This window comes from Sprattus sprattus (genome assembly GCF_963457725.1).
Source record: "Sprattus sprattus genome assembly, chromosome: 19".
In the NCBI taxonomy this organism is placed as follows: Eukaryota; Metazoa; Chordata; class Actinopteri; order Clupeiformes; family Clupeidae; genus Sprattus; species Sprattus sprattus.
This window is the reverse complement of record NC_137917.1, coordinates 23,549,856-23,575,238: the sequence shown is the minus strand read 5'-3', so window position 1 is coordinate 23,575,238 and position 25,383 is coordinate 23,549,856. Positions and strand designations below refer to the sequence as shown.

Below are 25,383 nucleotides of genomic sequence, written 5' to 3'. Positions count from 1 at the left end.
AACTGTTCCAGATGGGGAGCGGGGAGCACGGAGGTCATCTTACGTTACTGCACGTTGACACACACACACACACACACACACACACACACACACACCCTTACGTTACTGCACGTTGACTCCTTGTTGAAGGGAGTGAACGTATTTGGAGCTTCTGTGGTCTTGGTTTTAACATGGAGTGCAGACTTGAGTACGACATACGTCCTGCCCCAGACCCAGGGACAAGATGATCTCCACCCCCACCCCCCTCCAACCCCCCCAAACCCCCCTGCGGACAGATCGCTGACTGGCCATTTGCACAAAGCATGTTCCATTTGCGCACAGCAAAACAGCTCTCCTCTTTAACACACTATTTAATCATGGACCTTCGCATGCCCCCCCCCCCCCCCCCCCTGGGTCCGGGCCCCCGGGTCATCCGTACCCCTTGACCCCCCAACAACAGACCTGCACAAGGGTTGAGTGCAAAATACATTAAGGCTTCAAAATAGTCAACTTCACAGACATGACAAAATACAAGGAGAAAATCAGGGAGAAACACTTAGGCATGAGTCCTGTAGACTTGTTTAATTTCTTAACGGGTAATAATGAATGGTGGCCCATTAAGAACTAGGTCTAAATACAAGCCCCTAATGTTTTATTTGATAACATAAAACATCAAAACATAAAAGCATTTTTACCACAGACAGTATTGCCTCACCACTTACATCACATTTATTTCTTACATTTATTGCCAATTATCATGATTGTGTGTTAAAGTGGTCAGGGGTCGTCGCTGCTTGATCCAACTTGGTAATGGGTTGATGTTTGTTGCCCCCTAGTGGTCAGACATACAAACATTCACAATTTTCTCACCTTTTTATTTTATTGAAGCACTTTAAAACAAATTTGAAATTTCACACACAAAATATGCACATAGTTTTCTGCAACAATGTTTATAAATTATTCCTTTATTAGTCAGCCTTTGCTTTGACTGAATTCATCACTCTGGCAAAACAACTACGACGTGTTTCCGGAAGTTCATAGTTTTACCTGGTCTCTAGTCATATGACTTGGAACAACAACCACAAACCAGAGAAACATTATAGTTAGATAAAGTAGAGATGTCTAAGAGAAGAAACACATCTGTGGAAAAGTCCTGGTATCTTGATTTCCTTTACAACTTTACAGTCTGTACTTACATGGCAACTCAAACCCCTTTTACTGCAACAATCACTGCAAAGGCCCCAAACGTCAACCCCAATGTAATACTGCACTCATGCAGAAAAGAAGATATGCAGTCAGCATAACCGACACCTGCTCTGTGGCTCGTCATCTTCCCCAGACATGGCGGCGAGTCTTACGACTTGACACTACTGAACTGTGGGTAATGGGTTGTAGATTACGTGGGTTAATCAGTTGCAGCAGTTATCGATTACAAATGTACATAACAACCCAGTGTGGCTCCTAGCTCTGGATACCATCTCAGTCTCTCCCGCCCTTCAGTTTGTCGGCTACGGTGTCGTCGTGCTTGGAGCCGCCCAGGCAGGGGGGGCTCTTGGCCAGGCTGGGGTTGGTGCCCCACTGCTGGGGCGTCTTGGCCTGGATGGCGAGGGCGTGCACGCGGCTGCTCAGCTCGTCGCGCAGCGCCTCGTTGACCATGCGGTGGCGCTGCAGCAGGGACCGGCCCTCGAAGCGCTCGCTCACCACCAGCACGCGGAAGTGCGACTCGGAGCCCGGCGGCACGGCGTGCATGTGGCTCTCGTTCAGCACCTCCATGTGGGTCGGCTGCAGGGCGTCAGTCAGCTTGGTCCGGATGGACGTCTCCACGGGCCGGGCGGGCTCCATTTGCGGGCGGGAGTGCGCTAGCGAGCGGGAGATGGTGGCGGGGCAGAGGAGGGGACGGGCACTGCGGACGGCGTTGGACAGCATCCAAGGGAAGGAGACGAAGCGAGATGGAAGAGGACAACGGCAACAAGGCCTGCAGAGACAGAAACAGCTGGTGATGAGAGACTGTTCCAGCACAATTACCAGCTGTGTCAATAAGTACACACAAAACTGAACACAAAGGGAAATAACTTGGGCCAAAATATACATTTAAAAGGGGGAGTGCACGGTGTGCTCAAGCCAGGCCTGAGAACAGAAAGTAATGACATCTTGGGCCCTAGTTTGAAGGTGGAAACGGCTGTCGGAAATGGCAGCGCATGCATACTGTTGCTCAAAAAGTGAGCTAGTTCAGAGAGAGAGAGAGAGAGAAAGGTGTGGCAAAGGCACTAAGTGAGCAGAGCAAGGCCGAAGTGAATCAGTTAAAGGTTTGGATACAGCTGACCAATAGCATTGGCGAGAGGTCTCTTTAAACTGGATGCGTCAGACGTGATCACAATGTAACAAGAAGGCAATATTGCCGGAGGTTCTGGACAATGTTCACCAGGAGAGCTTTTACAAGGAATAAACTACAGTGCTTCTTCTGTTGTTCAGAACAGTTCAATTCACTGACACATAACTGTAGCTTTTCGGAGACGTTTTAGAATGCCCAAGACGCTTCCTGTGGAACTGGCTGATATATTATTAATCAGGGTATATGATTTTCAGCCTGTAGGAATAGAACACGTCATAGATTTGCTCAAGATATTCTTGTTGAGATCAATATAGTCTTTTCCATAGATGGGCATTTATTCTGAAGAATGTAATGAGGCCTAGCATGGAAAATCTATAACGTCCATAACATGTGATTCACATTTTATTGAATCATCTTAATTAGTCTGATGGAACACGCTTGCAACCTCGGACCTAGGTGCGTAAACGAAAAAGGAATAGCTTTAATCTTTGCTGAAATGTGACATGTTTCAGAAGACATTCTGGCACTTGTTGCACAGCGACTTCTGTTTTCTATGGGAATAAACGTTTTTTTCGGATGGAAACCTGGGCTTTCTTAGTAGGCTACTTTCACTCATTTACCCAATAGGATAACCGTCATATGGCGTTGTGATGCAAAATAATGATCTTAAGCTTTTCTCGTCTGAGGGTTCAAGGGGTTTAACCTTTTAAAACAAACAGTGTATTCTTTTTTTTTTTTTTTTAAAGCCTGCCAAGGCATGTGTTGACTTCTCAGATATCTGAGATAGATTAGCAGCATTAACCCATAACACAGGTTGGCTCCAGTTCCCATGCTAATACAGAGAAAGGTGTAGGCCTATCACGGCACTTTCCTCTCCTGAAAGGCTGAAGATGGTGACAGGAAAAGATCACCAGTTAGCTTCACCAGAGTTGAGTGTCAGCCGTTAGCTTGAGCACATGCCTGGTGGTTGCTACAGTATTTAATCAAACAATGTGGTACAAAGAAGAAGCCACTGGACTCTGACTTGAGATCAGTCTACAGCAAACCGACGAGGCTACATGTAACACATATGAAGCAGACTGGAAACAAGTTGGACAGTCATTTCACTGATTAGCTAGTTGGTACTGGCAATGCGGCAGGTCACTGATGTATTGGCAGGAAAACCAATATGTCTGACGGCAGCCAGCTACGACTGAGATGGCTTCAGGCTTAGACATATGGATATGTGATCCATGTAAAAAGATCAAAAGTATACAATGTGACATGCTTTGAGGTTTCGAGAAACGACTTTCAGATTTGTGACTTTACATTATTTCGTTTCCCGATGTCTACCTATATACTGTGTTTGCTTTCTCCATGGAATCACTGCCTTGAATCCTAGTTTACACATTACAGATATTCACCATTATTTTAGGTACAGACAGGATGTGTCCCCATACCATATAGTACCCTATAGTATATGGTTTTGTCTTTGGTTAATCTTGACACACGTTTTACCATTTAAAAAAAAAAAATGTGTAGTGTGTAGGCATCACAGGCTGACCTTAGCTACAGAACAGCTGCCAAAATAAATGTATAAATGTGGCCAAACAAAAAGGTAATCCTACAAGCCAAATGAGAGGCTCTTTGTGTCTTCAGTGTTAACAGTTCACTAGGCACAAGATTGCAACGCTTTCATGATTCTTGAAACAGCCGTTTCATTCAGTGTTTTAGTTGTTCTTGAAAATGTTTAGCCTACTGATGGTATCACCACATAACTCTAAGCAGTAGTAATCTAATGACCTCAGACATTTAAATACATGGAATTGTTCAAAGCTTCAGTGGATTTATCTAAAGGTTTCTGAAAGGGTTCAACACTAATGAGGGCAAGGCTCCAGAGCACCTGACTTGATTTTTGTCGAGCATAAACAATACCACGTGCCCAAAGGAAATAAAGTCAATACTGAACAACATTTTTTTTTTTTCATTTTTTCTTTGTGTACAAAAGTATTTTCTAAACCAGGTTACACTGAAATACAAAAGGACATCCTACAGAACTGAAAACATTATGACAGCTCATTCTACATACACACAGTCTGAGAGTACAAAAGACCGACCAAACGCAAGTACAAAAAGAAAGGCCAAAAGTAAAAAAAAAATACAAATTACACGCAAACTCACAGGCACATATGAAATAAAATTCTAATTGACAAATGAAAAAAGATTCTTATCACATACACGTTTGTCAGCTTGCTCCTCACTGTTCCCTAGCTGTCCGTTTAGTTTTCACGCTAGAAAAATAGCGTACACAGTGTTCGTACATAGCCCTGGCTCTGTGAATGGGAAACAAACACAGTGGCTTGAACCAAGCTATAAACAATACCAGCCAATCAACATGTTGCTTCAGGAGCTCGAAATGAAGGGGAAAGGAGTTCTCATATCAACAAATATTGTGGACCTTTAACTCATGTATGACTGCCTTTGTCTGCCACATATCTTATAGCTGCTGCTATGTCTCTGAACCCAGTAGCTACAGTGTTGTTGAGGTCCTGCAGCAAATCTCTTATTTGTCTTTGAACCCCAAGCATGTCCTCCATTGTTCCCTGATTGTTGGGAAGCTGCCTTCGGCGCTGGCTGAATGTCCGCCTTGATCCTCTGTGTCTTGATGACAGATGATTCGTCGATGGGGACAGTGGTGCAGAGGTTTCCGTAGTGAGCACAGAGGTTGACGGTCCAGGTTCTTCAGCATGCAGCCCCATCACGGGAGCAGGGGAAGATGGCCTCAGCAGGTGCTCCCCTGATGACACTGGTGAATGTGGTTCCTCTTCTGAAAAGCAAAATACAGCACAGCACTTTGAATTATTATTTATTATTTGAATTTCACCAAAGGTTCTGAAATTGTACAAAGCATTGACATTAATAAGACAGAATTTCAATGCCAAAGAAAGGGTCACTAGTGAAACTATGTGATCAAATCAGCTATTCAGTTGTGAGAAACACAGCAAGAAATATTGAAAAACTTCAAATGTAGATCCCTTTGAATCTGTTTACTTGGAACAACACAGATAGTATGGGATATCTCGCCGCCATCATGTGTCTGGCTGAAGACATGTCTAGGCAGATGATTCGTGGTGACGTAGGGAGGCCAGGTCACTACAGTCTCCTCCTCAGTTAAAGCTCCCTTCACCTCTGTGGCCCTCCCCCCTCAAAGGTCAAAGGTCAAAGTGTGTTTATTGTTGCATGTACCAAATTGCTTCAGCACAGCAAAATTCTTACGACTTGGCCAGCATCATTCATCAACGCAGTAGACGTCATACATATAACATATACCAAAAAAATAACATAAAACTCTATAACACTATGACAATAAAACATATAAAATGTAACATTAACATACAACAATCCAGCCCAGAGACCCACCAGGTTTGGCCAGACTCTTAGGATGGTGAAACAGCGTCTGCTACGGTGGCCGGGTTTTGTGATAGAACATCGTCTTGGAATAAATCACTGTCTTACCGCAGGTCAGTGCCCCATTACGCACAGTTACTGGGCCTTGACGGAGCTCTTATTATGGACCCACCCCTCGTACCTTATCTGGACCCCTCACACAACCAGGGCATTATGGGCCCAGCGACTCTTCTGTTGAAACGTTGACAATTTTCTTCTTCACAACTGGAGAAGATTTATTGCACACAGGCTACCATGGCTCAGGCTCAATTACCCCCCTGCAGATTAATCGGGCTAGGTGCTTGGCCAAGTCCTTTCTGTCAGAAAGGAGTCGCAACGATTGCTCTGCTCAATGAAATTTAGGTGGTCTCAGACTAAGAGCAGATAGAGGCGCCATGAAGCATCCTACCAAGACGTGACGCTAAGCCAAGGCCACCAGTGGGTGCTCCCCGACCTAATGTGTCTCTCCCACCCTTTACGAGAGCCACTCCTTCAAGCCTCTCCCAATGTGTCTTTGATGCAGTGTGCCTAGCACTAGCATCTCCCAATGTGTCTCTGAGGCAGTCTGCCTAGCACAAGCATCTCCCAATGTGTCTCTGATGCAGTGTGCCTAGCACTAGCATCTCCCAATGTGTCTCTGACGCAGTGTGCCTAGCACAAGCATCTCCCAATGTGTAGCACAAGCCTCCCCACCTGGCCTCCGTAAGGACACCGCGGTGAGGAGGAAGAAGCCGAATTCCTCCTAGCTATGGCTTCCAAACGGAAGGGGCTGTTGTTTTCGGGAGATATCGCAGCCTCTACCTCAGTGCCCATCTTTGTTACATCTTTTGTTCAGGGTCCCAGTCCAAAAAGGACTTGTTTGCACCTCACTCAGTCTCAAAAAGACAGTTTTTTTACCCCACACAGTCTCCCGAGCAGAAACACACTCCTGCACCACAGTCCACCCAGCCTGGCTGTTTTCTCAGAATTGGGAAGTTTCTCAACCCCAGTTCAGGCGCATTAAAAGAAAAGTATGTGTCAGTTGCAACAGTGCCTCAGACTGAATATGTGCTTGTTTGCATTTATTCAGATTTGGGCCGAATGGGCCTTTATACATGCAGTGTTCAGCCCCTTCTCTCTCCACAAGAGGGCGCTCTCCACCACCAACAGGTCACCCTGCTTCACAAACGCTGCTCTGTCGCGCATTGCACAGTGACGTCTTGGGTAGAGTCCACTGTTGCCCATGTGTTCCCGTTTGCAATTTTGAGAGTTGTTCACAATCACAGAGCGGATGGCACAGCAGCTCTCTAGTGGTTCCTAAACACAACAGGGGTTTGGTTGGTGGTACATGCAGGTCTTGCCAGGACCAAAGTCGATCATCCGTCACATCAGAAGAAAACGTCATCTGTCCACTGCTCCTTTCCATAAAGGATGTCAGTGTTTTGCTCTGAGTGGATGGCCCAAGGGCCTTCAGTACACCTTCCCTGTGGTGGAACTGATTCTACCCACACTAGAGCTGGCGTGTCAGGAGGGCCCTCTCCTTGATACTGGTGGCCCCCTGTTGGCTTGGGAAGTCATGGTATGCAGAGATCGTCAGTCTTCCGGCTGACAAGCCTTGGTCTTTCCCGATTCACAGGGACCTCTTGTCAGGCGGAGGGGGGGGCAGATAATGAATCCCCACCCAGAGCTTTGGCGCCTACAGGCCTATCTGCTATCAGTCAGCTGAAGTGTCTAAGGTGTTGCCTCCGAATGTGATTACCACTATTCAAAGTGCTAACATGTTTTCTACTCAAGACCTCTATTCTAATGGCCTGCATTTGAAGACTGGTGCCAGTCCAGGGGCCCTGTTCATTTTCAGCATTCTATTGTGGATTCCTTCCTTGTTCATTTTCAGCATTCTAATGTGGGTTCCTTCCTTGTTCCTTTTCAGCATGCTTACAAGAACTATTGCAGCAGCTGCTCTTTTTCAACATTAAAGGTGAACCTAACGGCTATTTCAGCCCGTCATGTTGGCACTGATTCTCACCAGGGGCCCACCTGCTTGGTATGTGCTTTATGAAGGGTGTGCGTTGCCTGAAGCCCATTACTAGATCACTTGTGCCATTTTGGGAACTGCCTACTGTTCTGGACGGTCTGTAATGTTCTCCTTTTGAGTCTTTGGAGTCTATAGGTGTTATTATTCAGGGGTGTGTCAGTGGAGGAGGTGTGCTCTGCCGCGGCTAGGGTGTCCACTTGTCGGTTCTACCGCTTGGGCATGGTGGCCCCACCAGAAGCTTCCTTGGTTCTCTCTACTGGATCGGTAGGGTGTTGTAGGTGAAAAAGAGTTAAGGTGATAGGAGAATTGTGGGTAATGTAGTCTTTGGTGGGACTACACCTACAGTGTTAATGTTCTGTTCAGCCTCAGCTGCGCGGGGCGTGATTATAGGTCCCATACAATCTGTGTGGTACCGAGTGCATTAACTGAAAGGGAACGTAAGGTCATGGATTTTACTCTGAAAGAGAGGAACGAGGTACAACAATAGTAAGTTAGTACTAGCTAGTGCGCCATGACGAGCACTGGGTTGAACTGATGAGGAGAGATGGCTGAGGGGTGACCTGGCTTATAGAGGCAGATATGGCCTCCCTTTGTCATCATGCATCATCTGCCTTTTAGGCATGAATAGAGGTATCTTCAGCCAGACACACGAGGGTGTGATATCCCATACCATCAGTGATGTGCCTTGTTCCTCCCCCTCAGGGAACAGTGGTTATGCATGCATAACCTAACGCTTTGATAAAAAGTCAACTTTCGATTTATATATATGTTAGAACTCAGAAACTACTTTGTGTTTTACTGTGTGAAATAGTAGCATAACAATAAGAGTAATAATAATAACACTCATTTCTTACCCACAGCCAGTGCCACATCATTTAGACAAGGCACCTCTGAGCTCCCCGACGCAGATTGCTCCGCTAAGAGTAACAGTAGGGCTTTCTCTGCGGGAGTGTAGTAGACCTTCTTCACCAGACGGGCATCTAAAAGAAAATCTAATTAGTCTGTGACAAACGTTTAACTAGTACCTTTCACAAACTAATGATCACAGGGCCAACTGAATGTTAATTTAGGTAAAGTATAGGATAGAAATAATACTAATACATTTTCTACATGTAGGCCCATTCATATATTTGTTACACATAGGGCTTAATGTCCTTCAGTAACAACGAAATGATTACTTAAAACATTTTTAGGCTTAATGTTTGCTATACTTATGTCTAAAAGATATTCAGTAGCCATTTTAAAATGTAGAATTGTATCTGTTGCAGTACTGCTACGGAAACAGCTCACTTTGAACTAGACAAGGCTTAACTTTCATTGCCTTTCACGGTTCTATTTACAGCCACGACATTGAGTGCAGACCTACCCGTTCCTTTGAGGTGCTTCTTCTCATTTGCCTTCTTCTTCTTCACCTCAGACTTGAAGTGCTTGTACTTCTTTCTGACTTCGTCTGTGTTTCTGCGCACTTCACTGATGCCGTTTACAGCTTCAGTCACATTCTCCCAGGCAGTAGTTTTCAGACTGCTGGCTGTACTGCCAATGTCCAAATGAAATTTCCCAAACAAAATATCTTGATTTTTAGACACCGCAATCACCAGAGCCAAAATCTCCTCATCTGAGAAGTTGGGGCGGCGCCTTTTCCTGGGCTGTTCTTCTTCCATCTTTCATAATGCTTTTGTTTACACGACACACGTTTCACTATTTTCCTATATTTATCATTAAGCTATCAGCTGATGTATGTCCACTGTTCTACTATCTGTTTAGAACCAGTCCACACATTCAACTATGCGGAGGTCAAAGGTGACACCGCAGCCAAACACGGTTTGAAAATGTCTGGACCAGGATCTTGAACCTGGTCATACCAGACAAGTCTCTGAAAATCTGGCTATGATTAATTGGTCTTAAGGATGTTAAATGAGGTAGGAAGTTGCTTAAACCTTTTAAGGCTTGTACATTTACATTACATTTAGTCATTTAGCAGACGCTTTTGTCCAAAGCGACGTACAAGACGAACAGAACTTGTTCTGATGGTTCTATATAAATCACAAATGTTGTGTGGTTCACAGCATGCTTAAATTGTTCGGAAACTGCTCCAAGTTCTAAACTCCTTCACGCAAATTGTTAGGTTAAAGTACACAATTATGAAACAACGCATCCAAGTCAGCTATTTAGTTAGCTAACGTTAACTGTATACCGGCGTTTGGTAACGTTAACTTCAACCTAAAACAATGTGGACAACAGCATTGTGAATCACGTGATGAAAAGCATAACCTAACTTTCATCGTTAATTTGAAAATGATTGTACACGTATATGTGCTTATAACACGTTTGCTACTTGTGGGGCAAGAGGGAAAAGACTAATTTCACCACATTTTTGTTTTCACTGACCTTTTCTTCAAACGAACCAAGGTGCTGCAGACGTTCGTCGAAGAGGATAGTGTAACGAAGAGGGTACACAGTTTCAATACTTCGATACCTCGATACTGTCTAGCGCCATCTGTTGTACAGGAGTGGCAATGCAGTGTCGAGCGAGGCTCTCTCTAAATTCTACACAAGATAGTACAACTAGATGGTAGTGTAAGGATATCCACTCTCAACAATTCTTTAAATGTTTGTCTCTGTTATTATTTTCTTTTTTAGCAACAGGGGCATTACAACAAACGTTTTGCATACCTTGATTCGCTAGCAGACCTATAAATAGATGACAAAGAGACAAAAGACAAAGCAGTGCTTTGCACAAAAGAAAAAAAGAGAGAACATTGGCATGAGAGAGGACATTGTCACTACGACAGAAAACCAACAAAGAGATGGCAGAAGGTGTGTGAGAACACCTTTGTTCTTTGCCATCACCCATGCATTTTTCTGTGTGAGAACATCTTTGTTCTTTATTTAAAATGATTTGTGTTCAATAAAAAATGTACTGCAGTTAACAACTAGTAAGTCAACAACAATCACAATTAAGGAATTTTGGAGCTCCTATTAAAGGCACCCAGTGCAACTTTATATAAACATTCAATGAAAAATAAACATTCAATTTCTAGTCTTTTTTACACGTAGTAAGTTTCAATAACTCCATACCATTACATATCGACCTTCAAGGAGCAAAGATGAGACGTCGTTGTGTGGTGAGAACTGATAGAAAATCGTAAACAACAACAATCGCCGGTGGAGAGACACCTTTTTTCCATTGACTGGAATCCTGCTTTATTTTTTGGAGGTCTCAATAAAGAAAGAAAATGGCGCCCATTGTTTTTGTTTACGATTTTCTATCAGTTCTCACCACACAACGACGTCTCATCTTTGCTCCTTAAATGTCGATATGTAATGGTATGGAGTTATTGAAACGTACTACGTGTTAAAAAGACTAGAAATTGAATGTTTATTTTTAAGCCTCGAAAGTTGCACTGGGTGCCTTTAAGGAAGATGCCTGTGAAATGGTTATACTAAAGGAATGCACTTGCCACATGTACAGTGTGGACAGACACACTACTTTGTAAATCAGACTGAAAAATATTTTGGTTGATTCAGACTGCCAATGTGCTGTGCTGTGCACATGCAAAATAATGGGCATCACATTGAACTTTGTCTGCAGAGCTCAGAAAAATCAATGTATTGTCCAATTTTTGTTAATGTTATCAGAATAGGCCTATGGGCCCACCACAAAAGTGAGGCACTCAGAAACACTGACTAGTTATTACTATACTATTATTAAGCCTGATGAATCAATTGCGATACACACTTTGAAGGAATTTAGTATTACCATAATATAATCCCACTGGAAAATGACCTTTCCTCTCTGTTTTAAAACCATTTATCGTCCATCATTGTTTTGACACATATTACAAAATCATTGACCTATACTGTACATCAGGCATCCAACTATATGAGCAAATCTACCAGATCTATGCCACACGAACACCAGATCTGCCACAGTGTAGAATTTGTAAGTTTCAAATTCTGTGACACTGCCCAAACAACCTTTACGGACTTGTTTTCCAAATCACATTATAGAATAAAGTGTCCTTAGCGTTCATATGCACACCCACTGCGTAACACAGGTGCAGGGTTGTCCATTTGAAACGGATTCTTCTAGGCTATGGCTTTTCATTTAGTTTCAATCAATGGGCAGTATCACTGAACCAGATCTGCCCCATTGTATTGTGGCAATGATAACTCTGATCCATTGTTATCTAACATACTCAAACCTGCAGTTTCTCAGCATCGTCATTATCGTCCTCAAACATTACGCTTGTTTGAACATACAGAGAGAGGTGAGCTATCTTTCTAAACCTGCATTTTCTTCCTATGGAATATCTACAACCTGCTTAGGTATTAAAAGCCACACATTTGATCTGTTTCCAGCGGCTTCTGGAGACGGCCTTTATCAAGGTCCTGCTTTTGTTACTGGTTTACACAGCCGTTCCATGTACTGTAGGGTTGTAGACCACTATAGTATTCAACTCACAATTAAAAATGTTTCAGAACTCTATTATGCAGTAGAGTCTTAGTGGGCTGTTTTACTGTGTGTGTAGTTGATGAAATGTGGTCATTCCACCTAGCATGTGAAAAGCTCTACACATTGTGTGATATGAAGGTTGAGTTCTAGTGTGTTATGTCAATAAAATGATGAAGATAAATTCATGTTCAAAATTTCTGTCCTGCTGTACTGAGGGAGACATTTTTTTTGTCAACCAGAAGAATCAGTCAAGCGCAAAAATATGCTCCTCAAAGTAAATCTCATAATTATAATGACAGATGTTTATTTGTATATTTTAAATCCATTTATGGACAAGTTAACAAGGTAACTGCACAAGTGTAAAATAATGAAGTTAAATCAAATAAAAATAATCTCACACGAATCGCACTACATTAATTCATAATAGTTCATTTTTAGTTTCTCTCCATTCTCATGTACAAAAAACAAAACACACATTTTTTCGACAACATACTATGATACTCTATTACTTATGTTTGAGTTTTTTGTCTTTTGTCATTTTTATTGTTCCACATAGTTATACTTGTACATACAAACGACTACAATCTCTACAGCACGGTACAATGATAACGTGATAAATTATGGCAATACATTTCAATTGACAAAAGCTTCAAAAGACCTATGGTATTTTTTTTGTAGAGTACGTAGATGTTGGCCGTTCACTGATTTTTTTTTCTGTCTTGTTTAATCGCTATCACCTGCTGCTTTGCTGGAGGTGGCCTGTAAATTTTAAATGTGCTTTCTCCTAATGGTTCCTGGGTGTGTAAGAGATATATACTTTTTGTCACTTATTGCTTTGTTTACGTTTTGCACACGATTGATTGTTGCTCCCGTCAAGTTACGAATACAAAAAATGAAACCCTGTAACAAAATGGAACTTATACGACCACCAAAACAATCCAAACAGGGGAAGTTCACAATAGGTCCAAGACCGCTTCCACAGCGAGACAAACTTGTAGTGTCACTGAGATAGGTTACTTGTGTTTACACAGCGTACAACAGCAATATTGACATCCTCATTGTAATTAGTCGGTGTAACGGGACAACGCATGGATAAGACCTGGCAATTGAAGGCGACGGAATAGAAAGCATGCTTCAGCACTGATGGTACAAGACAGACTGATCTCTATGCCACTGAATTCCTCACAGAAGGTGCCGGAACAATTCTGAACTGGACCCCATCTGGTTTCAGAGCGGGCCAGATGCAACCACAATCCACTTTTGCATATTTGCATATTTCCATGTGTGTGTCCATGTGTTTCAAATTCTGTGACACTGCCCAAACAACCTTTACGGACTTGTTTTCCAAATCACATTATAGAATAGAGTGTCCTTAGCGTTCATATGCACACCCACTGCGTAACACAGGTGCAGGGTTGTCCATTTGAAACCGATTCTTCTAGGCTATGGCTTTTCATTTACTTTCAATCAATGGGCAGTATTACTGTGATGAAATACTATACTGCCTCCAGTCCATCTGAGCCAATCAGGAAGGAGTAGGGGTTTGGGGGGGGGGGGGCTGCGTTAGGAAATGACATCACGTTCAGTTGACTTTCCATCATGGCATTAATACCAACTGCTATACTTCACCCACAAAGACTGCCCTGATGCTCACGTGTTGTTTTAAGTCCCTAGTCTTTGTGCCGTGCCATATTTATTAAGGTTTTACTGTTAACAACGGTGCTAAAGAAGTATAAAACATTTGGCAATCAACAGGACGTATCATTCATGGCACAAATAAGATTGTCACAAGAGTGGCTGTGACGGAGCTGGTACCAACTACACCAGGGGGTCAGGATGGCAGTTCATGTGTTCCCGGCAAATGGGAGAGACCGAGCCCAAGCATGAGGCCTTTCATCTGTGGTCTCGAAACAGCAAACTGTAGGACAAGCCGTCAGCATTATCTGAATGATGGGCCCTGTGCTGAAGAGCTAGAGAGTGTCAGGCCACTGACGTTGTGCTTTTGTGAAGCTGTCTTGCGACCTACGTTTGCTTTGGTTTGTGCCATGTAGTTCCCTTTGAATGAGCAAACCCTCACGCTAACGCGTTTTCGACTGGCAAGGCAATGGGGGAAATATCAGATGAGTCGTGTGACTACAACAACAGATTGCTTTACTACAGGGTGTGTCCAAAGCTACACACCAACAATATGGCTGCTATCCTAAAGTGTGGCAGTACAGATTCTGTGAAGTTTCTACTTGTAGTCTGGGCAGAAGTTTTTTTTTGTTTTTGTTACTACACACTTCACGCCCCCTTTAAAAAAAGGAGACATTCCATGCCACTCAAATGTCCACTTCAGCTGACCACACAAACTGCCATCCAATGGTTCCCAAGGCAACAAAGGACGAAATTTTGTAACTTCAGATGTATATCCTTGTAAGTGTCTAACATGTCTCCCTGTATGGACTTGCCTGTTGTGTTTATATATAGATTCAGTTTCGTGTTAAGAGACACAGGTCGACAATCAGGTCAACAATGCCATGGTGAATAAATCCCATAGCTCCTGGCACTACATCTGTATTCTACAGAAAGTAAAAAAATATATATAAATTAAAAAAAACACTAGACAACCAAACCCCCATAACAAATCAAGTAAAATGAATATTTAAAAATGCTCGAGTACACTCAACAGTTCACATGCAAGCACACATACTTACATACGTACATACATACATACCTACAAATAGATACCTCTTTCTCTTGGCAAATGACAGGAAACAAACAATGGGCAAAAGAGTATGCAATTACTGCATATCCATATATAGATCTGTTTATCCTCTGAATTTAAACATCATTTAAAATAAAAGCAAACATCTTGACAAATACACATATGTACATCAAATGGAATCTATCTAATATGTTATATTGGTAGATTTTTTTTAATATCTGAAACAGAAAGTCATTGTTTTTTCTTGTGAATGTTATTGTATATTAGCTAGTAAATCTTTCAAACATACAGACTTGATTATGGACTAAACTGCAATCTTTTCATATTTATATTCAATACATAATTTACATCATCATTAAAATAAACCTATAGGTTTTTTTTATAGTCTTGTCAAACCATCTTGTGCTTAGTTTAGACTTCCCTCAGTGTGTTTCGGTGTTGTGTGGGAACCTACTGGAGGTGTCTTGTGCAGACGGAGGAAAAGACGTGGATATTTCTTAACTAACGCATAGTCCGGGAGAACATTAAAGACGGCCACTTGGGACATGGGTAAAACATTGAAGAAAAAATAAAAATAAAAAACATTTGTGCACATTCAAGTAGTGCTCTATTTGACATAAAACATTAGAGGAAGTGATTTCCACAGCTGGAAACACAAACTGCAACAAAACCACCAGGCCTGGAGCCCTTTGGTGAGGGATCTGAATATGAAAAAAAAGAGCATTGCGCAAATGATCTCTTTTCAGGTCTTGTCTTTCATGGCTTGCGCAAGCCATAGCATGTTTCCACATATATTGGGTATACAGCAATGTCTTTCTCTCTTGTATATCACATTTATACTATCTTCAAGCATGTTTCAATGCATTTCCACACTTGGTTACATGCAGAACACTCTCTAAATAGGCTAGGTTGAAAGCATATTCCGATGCAGCGTGACGTGTGTCTAACGCGATCCTTCTGTCACTTCTGCGCGTCAAAAAAGTCACTTACTGCAAACTGTTACGACATAAAACTACAGTCAACAGATGAGCATTGGTCAGACTGTTTGGATACAACTATGGTATAGCCAGAGGTTTTCCTATTTCAAAACAGCTGTGCTTTGAACATGAGGAGTGCTGAACAAACCGTTTTTTTTTTTTCAGACAACTGATCCATCTCACATATACACAACTTACACACAAACAGCTGCTATCTTTTTAAAAACTGGTTTGATGACAAACTGACCAGAGGTACACAATATCAATCACCACCACACTATATCAACACTGTCCATTCAGAAATACCAATTGCCTGACTCCCAGCCTCCTATGTCGTTTGAGATAGCACACCATTTTGAATAAGAATTAAAGGGAAGAAATCAAACAGACCGCGAGTCGATCATCACATTCAAACTACAAAGAAACGAAATCTGGAATGTCTGTCTAGAGATGGCAGTTTTTTTTTTTCTTCCTGTACATACACATACACAACCATTACTCTAAGGGATTCACATCCTGGTTTTTCCCACGAAAACGCAGGACCCTAAAGTCTCTTGTGATTGTGCCACATTTAAAAATGACAAAATGAGATGGGCTATCTGACTATACTCAGAAGAGGAGAGAAGGATGGACTAGAAAATCAACTGAATTACCCTGTAAAGGAAAGCTAGAGGGTGTTTTTTTTTCCTGCAAGGACGGATAATTGCATGGCTCGTAGTATTGGGATTACAGTCTCGCATCATTATCTTGGAGAAAAGGTTCATCCTGCTCTCAAACACATAGGGCCTATTTTACCAATTATCCGAGTGTCAAATTTATGTTGTGTATCCCAACAAACAACACATTTACAACAATTGAAAAAAGCAAATATGTTAACAGACAGTTGTTAAGAGTAAAATCTATAATGAAACCTCCATGGCCAAGTCTGCAAGTGAGATCACTAGGCTGGGGTTGGGTGGGGGAGGGTGGTCTTCACAGTGTGGCTCTCCCTACTCTACGCTGCCACCTGTAGGCAGGGAGTCCACACTACTGCAGCACCATGCCCCGCGTTTCGGGCAGCTTGAGCGCCAGGAAGCTGCCGGCGGCGAGGGCACCAGAGGCGAAGAGTATGGGCACCGCTTTGGTGATGCCCACGAACGACTGGAAGATACTTATACCTAAAACAGCCGCTAGCTTGCACAACGCGTTCAAGAACCCGAAGGCTGTGCATCTGTGAAGAGAGAAAAGAAAAGCAAGGTTCACATCAGGGTTTATAAATATATTCAATATCAACACACACGAACAGGCAAACACCAAAGAGCCATAACACACACACACACACACACACACACACAAAATAAAGAAAAATGCGTAAAAGCTTCAAACTGAATTAGTAAAAGACATGGTACATGAAATGAGAATCACATGTTAAAGTAAAGACCTAAAAATCTGTATACATTATACGTCATCATCAGCAGAGCCAGATAACTGATGATCTTCACAGAAGGTCAGAGGATGCATTCGAGCACACAGAAAGCCTCCCACACAGAGCTCGCTCATGACAGGAGAGAAATGTTTGACCACAGAGGGTGCTAAACGGTGCACAATGAAAAATCACCAGCAGCCACCAAGGTTAGGGCCGCAATGAAATGGGTGGTATCCGAGAACTGGCCAATCATGCTTTCAGACATTTTGAGAGGACATTTTTTTCATACAGCCCCGCAGAAATACACTGTGGTAAGCTCAGAGCTCCACGGCAGCACTGCAGCACACACACCCAATCAGAAGAGCCGCCTTCTGAGGGTTCCCAGATTTACTGCTGCGACCGAATTATCAGCCGAAATGACATTACATGGCTAACAACAGTATGCTAACCTGCTTCAGTGCGATTTATAAATTCAATTATACTGCGACCAGATTATGTATCATAAAATAAAAGCATACATGTTAAGTGTATATTTCAAAGTGGATATGACTTAATCTGTATATCCTTAGGCACATTTTATATTTAGGTATAATAATATGCGCTACGTGTACTTTTTTGTTCAAAGGGGGTGCTTTGGTCCCACGGTGAATGACAGTATAGTGAATAACTGACAGCGGATAGAATATGACCTGTTCTCTCAGCCTCACATTGCATCTAATTACGGCCTTGAAAGCTATACTCTTAGTATGAGTGCTTATATCAGTGCTTATATCTAGGGTTAGTATGAGTGCTTATATCAGTGCTTATATCTAGGGTTAGTATGAGTGCTTATATCAGTGCTTATATCTACGGTTAGTATGAGTGTTTATATCAGTGCTTATATCTAGGGTTAGTATGACTGCTTATATCAGTGCTTATATCAGTGCTTATATCTAGGGTTAGTATGAGTGCTTATATCAGTGCTTATATCTAAGGTTAGTATGAGTACTTATATCAGTGCTTATATCAGTGCTTATATCTAGGGTTAGTATGAGTGCTTATATCAGTGCTTATATCTAGGGTTAGTATGACTGCTTATATCAGTGCATATATCAGTGCTTATATCTAGGGTTAGTATGAGTGCTTATATCAGTGCTTGTATCCAAACCAAATGAGGGCACAGGGACTATATTTTTGTCAGTGACAAAAAAAAAAAAAACTTTTACCTTTTGTCCGACGGATAAAGCTCTACTGTGAGCACATCCAGGGCGTTCCAGGAGGCGATGCTGATGCCTCCGAAGAGACAGAGCAGGGCGATCATGGCCGACTCGCTGTTTCCAAAGGACAGGAAGAAGCAGCTGACACAGGAGATCACGCTGGAGCCCGCTGCAAAGGGGAGCCAATCAGAGCAGGACATTTAGGACATCAAATCAAATCGAACTTTATTTGTACGGCGCATTTCATACCAGGAGGTAAAACACAAGCTTGGCCTCAGAGGGTTGGAGAACTAGGGCAAGTCTTATTAGTACCACCAGAGGACACGACACTTCATATAGTATATCATTTGTCAAACTGACGTCATATATCAACATATAGGATATTACAGCCTAATTAAGGGGAGGTTATTTTGACATAATACACCTGTACGAAGCATATTATGCAAAAAGGAGGATATTTTGATGTTGTATTCTTGGGTTTTAGAGGCTTGACTACAGGAGTACATTTTTTGTTCTGTACGGTACAACACTGCATAGGGCAGAGCAGCTGCTGAGGGCTGACTAAATGTTATTACCGAGACTACCAGACCCGAGACAAGAGGAAGGAAAGGAGCATGCTCTCTTACCCAGCATCCTCAGGCGTCCAATCTTATCCATGAGCAGAGCCGATACGATGTTCCCGGGCAGCACGGCCAGGGTGCCCAGGAAGCTGACGAAGTAGATCATGTAGGCATTGTTGTCGTCGCTGAAATCCAGCAAGCAGCCCTCTTTATTGTGCAGGAAAGTGCTGTTGATGAGCTTGCTGTTGATCAGGCGGAACTTGAAGAGATCTAAGAAGAACAAAATGGGCCATTAAATAGATAGATAGATAGATAGATAAAACTTTTACCAATACCGTGAGGGAAATTCAATTGCCAAAGCAGCAAGGTAGTAGGAATAGCATTCAAGTATATAGATAAACATAGCAAAAAAAAATTAATACACATTTGAAAAATAAATAAAATAAATAGACAACATAGTGTAGCGTACACTACATAAAACTAAATGCTTGGTTGTGTTGGTTGTGGAGTCTTATGATACTGGCACAAAGGACTGGCCAAGGCGCTATATAGATTCTTCCATATAGATTCTTCTCTTAGATGGGCTGTCACTGGGGAAGGCATCGCCAAGTGGTAGTCAGTCCGACCAAGTGATGAGAATGAGCTATTTACAAACCCACCGACTGAGAATTTAGTTTGAAATAAGAAACTGTATCACATCTCCATTGTTGCTGGATATGTTGAATATGTGCTAACATAGATGGCATCTAGCAGTTCACACTTCTTTCAATGCAAAAATGAAGAAGAAACGACTAAAATATGCATCACGCTGACTATATATCCCAAGTGGTAGATATTAAATATGTTAATAAATTAGGTGATGGTGGCTGTGGCATTTTACTCAGGGCAGCTTGTTATCTGTGCAAAATTCCTGGGTCTATCTGAGTTTAGTTTGAGTCTCTGAAGCCCATCACAGAGCTGCGGTGTTGACGCTCTCTTTCATGAACAATCAGCCGGTGCCTGTAAGAACCAGATAAAGCTGGGGAGGCTCATCAGAGCTGTGTTGCTAGGATACCTGAAACATTTGAGGCACATTCAAGTGCGACAAAATGAAGCCATTTTGACGAGAGAGAGAGAGAGAGAGGGAGAGAGAGAGAGAGAGAGAGGGAGAGAGAAAATAACACCCTAGACACATCCAATTTCATAGCATTTGTATATGCAGCAGGGAAATTAATTGACAGAAAGATATCTTCTGTTCTTTGTATGGGGAGACACACAAAAGGACTTGAGCTGACAGGTGAAGGGGTTGTTATATTCTAACCTGTGATGTGGAAACACATGCATAGCATGGTCTAACCAGTGTTGTGATGCGTAGCATGGTCTAACCTGTGTTGTGATGCGTAGCATGGTCTAACCTGTGTTGTGATGCGTTGCATGGGCTAACCTGTGTTGTAGAAGAGGGTGGAGATGAAGGTGCAGTTCCTGAAGAAGGTGTTGCTGGAGGTGATGTCCTCAAAGTAGCATTCCTCAAACATGGAATCTTCAAACACCATGGATTTCATCTTTAGGTTTAAGAACCTTCATCACAGGAAGAAAACAGAGTTACAGCTGGCCAGGATGAAGGTTTCCAGACCACACAGGAAATAGATTGTACTGCACACATGCAAGCCCACTGTCTTAAAATGGGTACACAGATACTAGGACATTCTTATATAGCCTAAATGTGTGGTACTCTAGTCAAGTAAAAACCTACTCTTGCACTTACAGCAGTTACATTCCTGCACTTCTTTTTCTTTTCTATTTGGTTTTCTATTTCTTATGTAAAGTAGTATGTTTTGTTACACCAGGTTTTTTTATTGCTCGTAGCTTGACTGTTCTCTCCCCTGTACGTCGCTTTGGACAAAGGCGTCTGCTTAACGACTAAATGTAAATGTAAAGCGTACTCCAGACAGATATATAAACCATAAAGCAATGCGAGCTATAACATAATAAACCACGTACTTGTTGTTGAAGAACTCGCCGTTGCGGTGCACCTGGTTCTCTAGGGTGAAATTGAAAGTGACGTGCTCCACCTTCTCCTTGATGAAGACTTTGGTGCGTGCAGCGTACTCCTCCTTCTGTAGGTACTTGATCATGTCAGGGAACCACACAGTCAAACCATAGTAGCTGGAATCAGGGAGAGACAGGGAGAATGATTGGGTTTAGAAACCTGAGTGTAGTATTATTATAAGGATCAATAGTGATAGCCCTATAGGTGCACTACCATCTGGCCATTGATGTTAAACTGTGAAACAACTTTTAATTAAAAAATCTGACACATGGCTTAAACCTGTCACCCCTAGTGAAAACACAACACCCACTAACAAGGATCAGCGAAATCCTGAAGACTAGAGACTAATTGTTCCTTATAAATACTATAAACCACACAGTCAACCCAAAGTAGCTGGAATCAGGGAGAGACAGGGAGAATGATTGGATTTAGGAACCTGAGTGTAGTAGTATTTTAATGTGAGAAGGATCAATAGTGATAGCCCTATAGGTGCACTACCATCTGGTCATTGATGTTAAACTGATGTCAGACAAGTGGTACAGGAGGTAGAGAAGTTGTATAGTAATCAGAAGGTTGCTAGTTCAATTCCCTGTTGAAGCGTCCTTGAGCAAGACACTGAATCCCTAATTGCTCCTGATGTGCAGTGTGCCATCAGTGTAAAAAATGTAAAATGTGTATACCTTGTAAGTCGCTTTGGATAAGAGCGTCTGCTAAATGACTAAATGTAACATGGTTAAAATCTTTGTCACCCCTAGTGAAAACACAACACCCACTAACAAGGATCAGCGAAATCCTGAAGACTAGAGACTAATTGTTCCTTATGAATACTTAATGTGATGATATCACAGAGAAAGGGAGGCTGGCTAGACTTGTGTGTGTGCGCTAACAGCTAGAGGCATCGAACACTGAGCCTCGTGTCTAGCCGCGCTGGAAGGCAAAGGAGGAAATATCCCTCAAGCACTCCGATATTCACAGTGATCAATCGTTTATTCAAAGGCGTCCTGAGAGGCCGGCTGAGTAATAGTGCCGTTAATATTGAGCTGCACAGCGTCCTAAGAGGTGTGTGTGTGTGTGTGTGTGTGTGTGTGTGTGTGTGTGTGTGTGTGTGTGTGTGTGTGTACGCATGCAGTGCCGTTAATATTGAGCTGCACAGCAGGCGTCAATAGAGCCAGGCCTTGCGCTCGAGAGCTCAAGTCACCTGAAGGACATGGAGAACCACACGGCCATCATCATGTAGGTGGTGCGGCGGAACTCGGGGTTGAAGATGGTCAGGAAATTGCTCCACACCTGCAGAGGTTCGGCAGACACACATTGACTACAGTGTTAGGCAAAATGGTTCCTCTTTGGTTCTTTTATTCAATTCAATTCAATTCAATTCAATTCAATTCAATTCAATTCAATTCAATTCAATTCAATTCAATTCAATTCAATTCAATTCAATTCAATTCAATTCAATTCAGTTCAATTCAATTGTATTCATATAGCGCCATAACAATACAATTGCCTCTAGGCGCTCATAAGCTAAAGGTTCTGAGTAAAACATTTTTCACAACAAGAACTTGTTGCTAGATGGTTTACTATAGCTGAATTTTTGCCTCGAAAACGAAACACTTATATTCAGGACAAACAAGGATCTGGTACATACAATACAAACAGCTTGGCGGGTGAAATGGGGGATGAAATGGCCACTTTGACAGTACCTGATGGAAGAGATTGCTCAGCTTCATCCTCCACTTCTGGTGCCAGGCAGCTGCCTCTCCCATGTCCACCAACTCATCCATCTGCTTCACAGTTTTGATGGTAGTGACCTGAAACATAAAAATAGAGGCTCACTGAGGAGTTTGAAGCAGTTTTGTTGCCACTCATTACACAATGTGGATGTGTGCATTATGCTGGAAACCTGGAGAGCTAAAGCTGAAGTGGTTGGCCTTGAGCTTGTTATAGACACAGCGCAAAAATAAATATGCCTTCTGTGTACTCCACATGGCTGTGAGTAGATGTGTTTGTTTAATAAAGGGTCTAATCCAATGACTTTTTCTTTCTATGTCGTTTTCTATTTCTTATGTAAAGTAGTATGTATTGTTACACCAGGTTTTTTATTTCTGTTAGCTTGATTGTCTCTACCTTGTACGTCGCTTTGGACAAAAGCGTCTGCTAAATGACTAAATGTAAATGTAAATGTAAATGAAGTGTGATTGTGATATAGTGTTGTGTATTCCGCTGGCACTCACAGAGAAGACTCTCTCAGGGTAGCCCTTGGCCCTCATGTTGGTGTCGTGGACCTGCTTGAGGATCATCCAGCCTTCGTCATGCTTCCCATTCTGCCAACAAACAAACATGGTGGATTTGTAAGAAGATTGTGGGTTACTGTCATTTTTTTTTTCTCTCTGGATGAACCTCTTAAAGCATTTACAATGAGCTTTTTGAAAAACAGGTAGCATTTTCTTTGAATGGGCTGAGTTAGTGGACTTATACCTTGCAGGTTAGGTTTGGCTTACAAGTATTGCTGAATATTTGTTAAATAGCTCAAAATAGGTCATTATCCATTTAGCACCATAAAAAGGACTGTCCTCGTAAAGGTAGATAGTAGATATGTTCTCTCTAAATAACCGTGATATTACACATCACTTAACTGCGTCTCATTGTCAAATGTACACGTAAAATGGACGATGGCGCTGGGCAGGAGCTGTGTATTGATTTTAAATGTTGCACTTTTCATTCATACCACCCACTTAATAATTCATTTATCTCTTTATTAATACTTTATGAGCGGCTTTTAATATCTTACCGGGTGTAGTTTAAATGGGTTGTAAAAGGTCTTTAAATATCTGGAAAGGTGCCGTATTAGATAAATGAGAAGAATTAGCAGGAGTCATTCAAAATGTAATAAGGTAAAGTACACCTGAAAGCCCGAAAATATATTAAAATGAACTTTGTTCTAATATACCGATTGAATAGGAATTTTAATGCTTATTTACAGCATATTAGTTGATGTAATTTCAACTCATATTTCACACCATACAGTGTCATGCAAAAGTTTGAACACCCCATGGACTTACTGTGAATAGCTAAGCGAGTAAAAGATGACCTTATTTCCAAAATGAATTAAGTTAAAGGTGGCACATTTCCTAAATATTCAAAGCAATTACTACTTTTTTATTTCCACCTTATACAGTGTCAAAATAATAAAAAGGAACAGTCTGAAAAATAAGAAATATTCACCTCATTGTCTGCTCTTTTTATGTTGCAGTCTTACGAGACGATCGTAACAATCAGGGTCGAAATGCATCGATAATCGTTTTATCGGTTTAGAATTGATAATCGATAATCGTTTTTAGAATCGAATCGTTGACCTCTGAATCGGAATCGAATCGATTCGTGAGGTGCCAAGAGATTCCCACCCCTTGTAACAATAGTCAATTATTTGATAGCTCTTTGACCTATGCTAAGAGTGCCAACAGAGAGTTGTGCTTACCTCCAGGTAGAAGCGAGGGCTCTCGGGCATGGTGTTGAGGGCTGCTATGGCAGCCACAGCGGGGAAGGCACACACCAATACAAATACACGCCAGCTGTGGAACTGGTATGCCGAGCCCATCTGGAAACTCCAGCCTGGGAACATACAGCACAAAGAGAGAGAGAGAGAGAGAGAGGGAGAGAGAGAGAGAGAGAGAGAGAGAGAGCGAGAGAGAGAGAGAATTATGTTCATTAAAACAGTAATGGTATTCGTTACTACACTTAAGTTGTATTACTTTATTATCTAACCGAAAGGCAAGTCCCTTTTTCAGAGCCTTTCTCAGCATGCAGAAAACATACCGTCACTGACAAAGGACCACACATATATAGCACAATAGGTCAATGGCCAAATATACAAAATGGCTTAAATGCCGCTACATTTAATTCAAAATCTCTTCCTAACGGCTCCCTACCCATCTCGCCATGTCTGAACTCTACTTATGATACCCAACATTACAGACCACATATCTGCTATTTAAATCATGACAGTTACATCATGACATGACTCAGTAGATTGCAGAGAGTAGGCGAAGGCGAGGGCGAAGGCGAGGGCGAGAGAGAGGGTTATCGTACCATAGTGAGGGATGATGGCCCAGGCCATGGCGGCAGCGTAGATGCCCCCAAACATCCAGAACATGCAGAGCCAGCTCAGATGCTCGCCTCTCTTCTCCTGAGCCAGGAACTCCGAGTAGTAGGAGAACACGATGGGGATGGAACCCCCAATACTGAAGAGAGAGAGGGGGAGGGGGGGGAGAGAGAGAGACAGGCGAGAGGGGGGGAGACAGACAG

General features: G+C 42.2%; 3 protein-coding genes across 4 annotated transcripts in view; all 3 read right to left on the bottom strand.

Moving 5' to 3' along the window:
* Window positions 1-572: 572 nt before the first annotated feature.
* bola1 (bolA family member 1) lies at window positions 573-10,176 on the bottom strand. Its single transcript, XM_080857919.1, has 2 exons — window positions 10,140-10,176; window positions 573-1,954 (listed from the first exon to the last, which is right to left on the bottom strand). Exon 2 carries the CDS (start codon window positions 1,903-1,905, stop codon window positions 1,459-1,461), a length of 447 nt encoding a protein of 148 aa, XP_080714045.1. The 5' UTR covers window positions 1,906-1,954; window positions 10,140-10,176; the 3' UTR covers window positions 573-1,458.
* LOC308380526 (uncharacterized protein) lies at window positions 4,756-9,412 on the bottom strand (the record flags this gene model as incomplete). Its single annotated transcript, XM_080857918.1, has 3 exons — window positions 4,756-5,117; window positions 8,606-8,731; window positions 9,118-9,412. The coding sequence occupies 3 exons, from the start codon at window positions 9,410-9,412 to the stop codon at window positions 4,756-4,758; spliced, it is 783 nt and encodes a 260-aa protein (XP_080714044.1).
* Window positions 10,177-16,917: 6,741 nt separating the features above from the next.
* Window positions 16,918-25,383, bottom strand: part of sv2a (synaptic vesicle glycoprotein 2A) — a gene marked incomplete at both ends in the record, with an annotated part of 22,874 nt that continues 14,408 nt past the window's right edge. For both annotated transcript variants that reach the window (XM_080857913.1, XM_080857914.1), the window contains 10 exons: window positions 16,918-17,101; window positions 18,502-18,661; window positions 19,119-19,322; window positions 20,476-20,609; window positions 21,033-21,197; window positions 22,280-22,368; window positions 22,782-22,889; window positions 23,313-23,402; window positions 24,557-24,690; window positions 25,168-25,319. In XM_080857913.1, the coding sequence (XP_080714039.1) occupies window positions 16,918-17,101; window positions 18,502-18,661; window positions 19,119-19,322; window positions 20,476-20,609; window positions 21,033-21,197; window positions 22,280-22,368; window positions 22,782-22,889; window positions 23,313-23,402; window positions 24,557-24,690; window positions 25,168-25,319 (1,420 nt within the window). The remainder of the gene's footprint in view (window positions 17,102-18,501; window positions 18,662-19,118; window positions 19,323-20,475; window positions 20,610-21,032; window positions 21,198-22,279; window positions 22,369-22,781; window positions 22,890-23,312; window positions 23,403-24,556; window positions 24,691-25,167; window positions 25,320-25,383) is intronic.